Here is a 6,532-nt window from a genome sequence, read left to right as displayed (position 1 = left end):
GCCGGCGAGGAGGGCACGGTGGCCGCGGCTAGGCGACGGCCATGGCGGTGGTGGTGCTGGTCCGAGCATGAGAAGGGAGGGGGCGAGCGACAAGGGGGATGTTGTAGCCTAGGGTTTGGGGCACCGGGGACGACCTTGTAGCCGTCGGGGAGCCACGGGATGTCCGCCACGGCAACAATGGAAGCAAGTGGCTGCCATCGGCCATGGCCACGTCGCCCTCGTGAGCAGGAGGAAGGAGAAGAGAGAGTTGGGCTGGGTTGTGCACTCTGCACTTACAACGGAGTCCAAGAGTGATCCCCTTCGTTTTCTTTTATTCTTTTCCTTTTCTTTATTTTTCTTTCCTTTCATTCTATTTTATTTTATATAGTAATAAGATGACTTTGTAAAATATGGGATAGGGTTCAATATTTGCACTGCAATATTTGGTAGTGCCACAAAATGTTTGGGGCCCATTTGGATAGTGTGGGAATATTCACAATTAAAAAGGTATTTAATTAATTGTTTTGACCTATGTTATTATTATTTAGAGGCCCTTAAATATTTTGAAAAAATATGGTTTCAACTCCACAATCACTAGGTGAATATTTGCAAGGCCACCATGATTTTGGTTTTCAAGTTTAGCAAAATATTTCATCCACTTATTAAAAGGAGTTTGAATTTCAAAGGGAATTTGAAATGAGATATGATCCAAGATTGATCCAACATTGTTTATCAAAAGCATTTAGCTTAATCTCCATCATAACTATAGCTTAATTACAATGATTACTGTAGCTTAATCCAAAGATGTCACAACTACAGTAGCTCTTTTAGGCCTTGTACGGTTGACAAGGAAGTAAAAGGGATTTGGCAAGGATCGAGGGAGATTAAATCCCTAACAAGTAAAAATCCCTTCCAATCATCTTCAATCCCCTTGGGAGGAGGATTAACCGAACAAGGCCTTAGGGGTCCTGCTAGAGTAGTTATTTTAAGGGATACAATTTCCTCTCAGCGCTCGCGCTCCAATGGGCCGGCCCAGTCGGGGGGAGCCTCTCTATGTAGCGTCTCTATTTGACGTAAAACATGCGAAATCACTAATTGAGTATATCTTCCAAAGATCACCCCCACCTCTCAAGGTTGCGGCAACTCGCGTACTGAATGCGTGTCATTTGTCGCAACCTCGGAGTTTTCCCTTTTTCCGTAGATTTGTATTTTCAAAACGTTTTATCTCCTAAATCGTGCGTCCAAATTTTGAACTGTTTTTATCGTTGGGTTTCTCGCGTCGAGATCTTCATAACTAGAACCCATGTTGATAGGTTTCGGCAAACTTTTTTTTTCAAAAAAAAAGACGAAAACAATCGCGCCTCTTGCCATAGAAAAAAACAGAAAATGCATTTTTGTTTCGTGCCTCTCGTGAAGGTAAAATCGTGTCTCTCGCGAAAGCAAAATCGTTCCTCTCACAAAAGCAAAATCGTGTCTCTCACAAAAAAAACCATGTTTTTTTCCCTTTTCAAGAGGCATTTCGCCAGGGCAAAACCGTGCCTCTCATTAAAAAAAGCAGAAAATGTGTTTTTTTTCCTTTTCAAGAGGGACGGGCGTGCCTCTTACGAAGACAAAATAATGTCTTTCGCGAAAACAAAAAACGTGTCTCTCACGAAAAAAACAGATAAAATATTTTTCTTCCCGAGCAAAACCGTACCTCTCACGAAAGCAAAATTGTGCCTCTAGCAAAAAATAATGTCTTTTTCGCGCAAAATAAAATAAAAAATCATCCAAAAGCTAAGAAAGACCGATGGAAAACCGGAACACCCAAAAACAACGGAAAAACACATCAAAAACGCGTGCAAAAATATAAAAATAAAAACCAGAAGAAACGTTCAAAACGCAACACGTGATGACGATTAAAAACGCGTCAAATGACGGCACGTGGAAGTGATTTTTTTTTTTGAAAGGACTTGGAAGTGATCGTGCTTGTGAAGGAGTACTCCTCAACCAGTTGCTCCCAAAAAAGAGGTCGCATATTAGATGCCCCTATGAACTTGACCCGATTTCATTGTAAGCACCGGACTTGTCCGAAATCACTAATTGACTTGTCTTCATTTTTCTTCTGCCATGTAACGCGTTCGGTTTCAAAAAAGTTGTAGTTCTCTTCCTTATTTCTTCTGCCATTTAATGCGTTTGGTTTAAAAAAAAACTGTACCAAACTACTATATGTTCTGAGATCTGGTGAACCACAAACTTCGATGCAACAGATACAATTTCGTAGAGAAGCAACGCTGTAAAAATGGAGAACCCTACTGAAACTCCAGAAGTAGTTAGACACGGCGAGCAAGAGAGGAGCTGGAAAAGCTTATCATAGAGGTTCCACCGGGCCCAAATGAGGGCCGCATCCGTTACGAATACATCCAATGATAGTCCTACAGAAGAATTCACATATGCAGGTAGAAGACTAAAGAAAGAATGAGGATCATTTGATGCAGTCGATGCACCGAGGGCGAGAGGCTTCCAGCAAGAGAATGGGAGGACGCTCCAGAGTCGGACGAGCCAGGAACAGCGCCACCGGCCTCCCCAGGTCCTGGCGAAGGCGACGGAGCAAGGTATGAGCCATGGATTGCTGCAGTGGACGGCTCCATCAGTGGAGGAAATTGATGCGGTCCTGTGAGGGGAGAAGCAATATACAGATAAGAAACAGGAGATGGTGCAGCACAAGCAGGAAACTGAAAAGAAAACGTGCAGCGGTTCTAAGAGCATCTCTAGTAGAGCCCTCAAACCCTTAAAAATAACCGCTTTTTTACAGTTTTCATCGGAAAAACGGCGTAGACTAGAACAAACCCTTAAACCCGTAAAAAAAATTAGAGGTCCAACCCTCAAACCCCTTCCCAGCCTGTAGAAGTGAGGGTTGGGAGGGAAAACTGCCCCCAACCCGCACTCCACTTCCCACCTCGCGCAGGAGGCAGTTGGTTCCCGGCGCGCGCGAGGAAGTCGCCTCGGCCGCCGCCGCCCCGCCTCCCCCCGCGCTCCCTCCGCGCCCCGGCCGCCGCCCTCCTTGCCCCGCCGCCCACCGCGCTCCGGCCGCCGCCCCGCAGCCCCCCCCCCCCCCCCCCCGCCCTCCGCATCTCGGTCGCCGCCCACCGCGCCCCAGCCGCCGCCCCACCGGCCCACCGCGCCCCGGCCGCCGCCCCGCCTCCCGGGAATATTCCGTTATAAGGGTTGGGTTTGAGGGTTCTAGTCTTTGCCCCTGTTTTTCAACCCTTAGAAGTGTCAAAAATAGGCAATTCTCAACCCTTAAAACTGGTTTTAGATTCAAGGGTTTGAGGGTTCTACTAGAGATGCTCTAAGCATATGCCTTGTATCTTGGAAATGAGGTTGAAGTTGATCCTGAATTTAGCATGCAAGTAGAATATTCCCTTATTTAGTACTATTACTTTTTCAGATTACGTTGAAACTTGGCAGTCCGTTTTCACCTGATGTTCCATAAACTACTGGTGTTAATCGACCGGACTCTGGGAATGCTTGATGCGGCTTGGTTCAATTTTCAGTATTTCACAAGCATATTAATGATATTTCCGAAACATGTTTGAATAACAATTCACATATTTTCACTCTTCTCCTTGCCCTTTTGGATGAGAAGTATAAATAGTTGCATACAGTATTCAGTAGGTAGTAGTCAATTGCACAGTGGACTAAATGGGAAGAAAACAAAATAGTTACCAGGGCATGTAGGTTGAAGACCTGAGGATAGCCTGCAAACGCAAAGATGTAAGTATCTTCAACCCGGAGAAGGTGAACAAAGATTATTTAGGCTTTTTTGCTTACGATGTGGCAATGCTTCCGTTAATGAAGCCAGCATAGCTGCAAGACGAGACACCACAGCCACCACTGGTGGGCTGGCTAGTCATATTACCAAGCATTAGACTGCTATTGGAGCACTGCATACTTGAACATGATGTTCCTAATGAAGCGGGAGTGCAGTACAGACTGTGGGGGAAGAGAAAAATGCAGATTATAGTCCAAAACTCACTTAAGTAATACAGCTACATTCAACAAAAGACAAGGTAACTTTAACTTACTTGAGATCCCCTGGCCCACAACTGCATTCCACACAGTTGCCAGCAGTTAGTGCATAGGTTCCGTTTGCCACCAGCAATCCATAGTCCGAAGCAAAGTTAGGAAACGTAGACGCACATGCTGATCACACAAACAAATAGCAGGCAATTTTAGAAAAATAATCAACAGAGAGGTACCAAAAGCAGATAAGCAGACCCAACTCAACTATCACTACTGAACATAGTTAACAATCAGCAAAAATGAAAGTAAAAGAACCCTTACATGAATAAAAGTAAAGATCCATCAATTAACATTTATAAGTATGTTTCATCTTATTCCTGTGTTTTTCCTATTAATACTTTTCTAATTCCTATTATCCAAAGGAACTGTGAAGCTAGCATACTGATTGATATGTGCACTCAACATGAGAGCTCATAACAATCATGATATCCACATCACCTATGTGGCCACATGTACCTCACCAAACACAGCAGAGTTAAATCTTCTACAACCTAGCAGGATGCAAGCATGCTTTATCTCAATCTTGGACCACCGATATGAAACAGATTAAAATGTATTTATGCATCCAACATTCATCAAATCCAAACATTGACGTTCATCAAATAGCCGCTGTTTGTTGGGCCTTGTAGAAATGTTGGAGCAATATGGCAATTCAGCACAAGCTTCTGACTCAGCCTAATGAAGGCATGCAACTTAAGATTGACCTGATTTAATCAGCTGTGGTCAACTGATGACTTGTTTATATGTAAAAAAGGCTGTCGGGTTATGGGTGAATATAGGCGAGGAAAATAACGCATACAGATCCATATAGATAAACACCAAAATGAGCATTTGATCTGATAATTCAAAGTAATTGCCACAAGCCAAAATTCCGAATCTGGATAACCATAGCACTGTTATCTAACCGCCAACTATGCAAATAACTGTAGTTTTAGTATTGGTTCCAAAATACTTTGATGTTTTTTTAGGATACTTTGGTGTTTAATTGTTCACCGTAGTTCCATTCCTCGCTCTATCCTTTTGGGTCTGGGCTGCAAACTGGTAAGTATCATAGTATGTTGTATGCAAACAATCATTAGCTTTCAATATAAAGCCAGGCCCCGTGCCTTTTGTCTAAAAAAGCTTAACATTTCTAACATGGCCTAAAGTATCACAAATCTGCCGCTTTACAGCCTTTCACAATGGTCTTTTTGTATCTGGTTTGCAATTTGCAAGTATAAAACGGAGAAGCAAAGAAGCATTCACGGCTATTGGGGAAACTTCATAAAACAATTGGTGGGAAAATGATGTGGAATGTGTTAAGGCAGCCGGTGGCAACGATAATTGATACTAGCATTGGGAGATTATTTTACCTGACAATGGAATTGCAAGGATGTCTCCGGGTGCCACGATGGGGCTCCCCATGGCATTCACATTGCTGAGATCCGTGACGGTGGTGGCGTGGCTGGCGGCGATGGATTCCACGGTGTCCCCGACCCGCACGACATAGGAGAGGTAGACGGCGGGGAGGTTGTTGTCGGTGGAGTTGAGGCAGACGCAGGGGAAGGGGACGACGAGAATCTGGCCGGCGTCGAGCAGCGCGTCGGGGTCCGCCTCGGCGAGCCCGTTGGCGTTGCGGATCTGGTCGGCGGAGGCGAGGCCCGCGAAGACGACGTCGGCGACGGTGGCGAGCGTGTCGGCGGGGCGTGCGGCGTAGCGGACGGAGACGGACTTGCGGACGCCGTCGGCGCAGGCGCAGCGGGTGGGGACGCGGAGGAGGAGCCCCGCGGGGAGGATCCGGTTGGCGGCGCCGGGGGAGGCGAAGTCGAGCGCGTTGGCGGCCAGGAGCGCCGCCGGGTCCGCGCCGAAGAGCGCCGCCACCTCGGAGACCTTCATGTCGGCGTAGAGCGAGTAGCCGAGCAGCGCCGCGCACGAGTCGGCGGTGGAGCACGGCTCGATCGTCGTCTTCGCCGCCGCGCTACCCACCACTGCGAGGATCACAAGCAGCGCCCCTGCGGCCGCGGCCGCCAGCCTCGACATTGGGGCCCGGCGAGGGGCTTAGGGTTGGGGCCTCGGGGAGGGGGGGGGGGGGGGGGGGAGGGGGGAGTGGGGTGGGGAGCTGAGCTCGAGCTGTGTCTCGGCTTTTGGTTCCACAGTGTGCAAACTGGGAATCGAAATTTTCGGGGAGGAGCCGAGACTGCCGACTAGACGAACGGTGTGGATGCCACGCAGGTGGACAGTAGTCAATGACATGTGGTGCCGCGTCTGCGGACCCCAGCCGTCGGTGGGAGGGACGTTTGTTATCTGGCGGAGAGACTTTCGTGCTTGGAATCTGTGTCTTGGGAGGGGAGGAGGGGACCGATATCTCGTGGCCAACTCTATTTATAATGTCGGGTAATTTGATTTTTCTCTGTGGGAAATTATAAGTACTTTGATGATTTGCCTTGTTTTCATTGCTTAGAGCATCTTCAACAGATGCGTGTTAAAGAAAATTGAACGTTGACGTGTT

The 6,532-nt window shown here is 47.1% G+C and overlaps 1 protein-coding gene across 1 annotated transcript; it reads right to left on the bottom strand.

Annotated features, from left to right (window-relative positions):
* Nucleotides 1-2,312: 2,312 nt before the first annotated feature.
* LOC123410788 (lysM domain-containing GPI-anchored protein LYP6) lies at nucleotides 2,313-6,200 on the bottom strand. Its single transcript, XM_045103727.1, has 5 exons — nucleotides 5,397-6,200; nucleotides 4,047-4,164; nucleotides 3,793-3,954; nucleotides 3,688-3,719; nucleotides 2,313-2,632 (listed from the first exon to the last, which is right to left on the bottom strand). Exons 1-5 carry the CDS (start codon nucleotides 6,061-6,063, stop codon nucleotides 2,406-2,408), a joined length of 1,206 nt encoding a protein of 401 aa, XP_044959662.1. The 5' UTR covers nucleotides 6,064-6,200; the 3' UTR covers nucleotides 2,313-2,405.
* Nucleotides 6,201-6,532: the final 332 nt, after the last annotated feature.

This window comes from Hordeum vulgare, chromosome 7H (genome assembly GCF_904849725.1).
Source record: "Hordeum vulgare subsp. vulgare chromosome 7H, MorexV3_pseudomolecules_assembly, whole genome shotgun sequence".
Taxonomy (NCBI): domain Eukaryota; kingdom Viridiplantae; phylum Streptophyta; class Magnoliopsida; order Poales; family Poaceae; genus Hordeum; species Hordeum vulgare.
This window is presented reverse-complemented; position numbering and strand designations above follow the sequence as displayed.

Excerpts from the sequence above, each read along its gene's own strand:
- LOC123410788 (XM_045103727.1), bottom strand. The coding sequence starts at position 6,063 with ATGTCGAGGCTGGCGGCCGCGGCCGCAGGGGCGCTGCTTGTGATCCTC. Across the intron at positions 3,720-3,792 it reads AACGGAAGCATTGCCACATC|GCTATCCTCAGGTCTTCAAC; the intron begins GTAAGCAAAAAA and ends TTGCGTTTGCAG. Across the intron at positions 2,633-3,687 it reads TCTTCAACCTACATGCCCTG|GACCGCATCAATTTCCTCCA; the intron begins GTAACTATTTTG and ends CTCCCCTCACAG.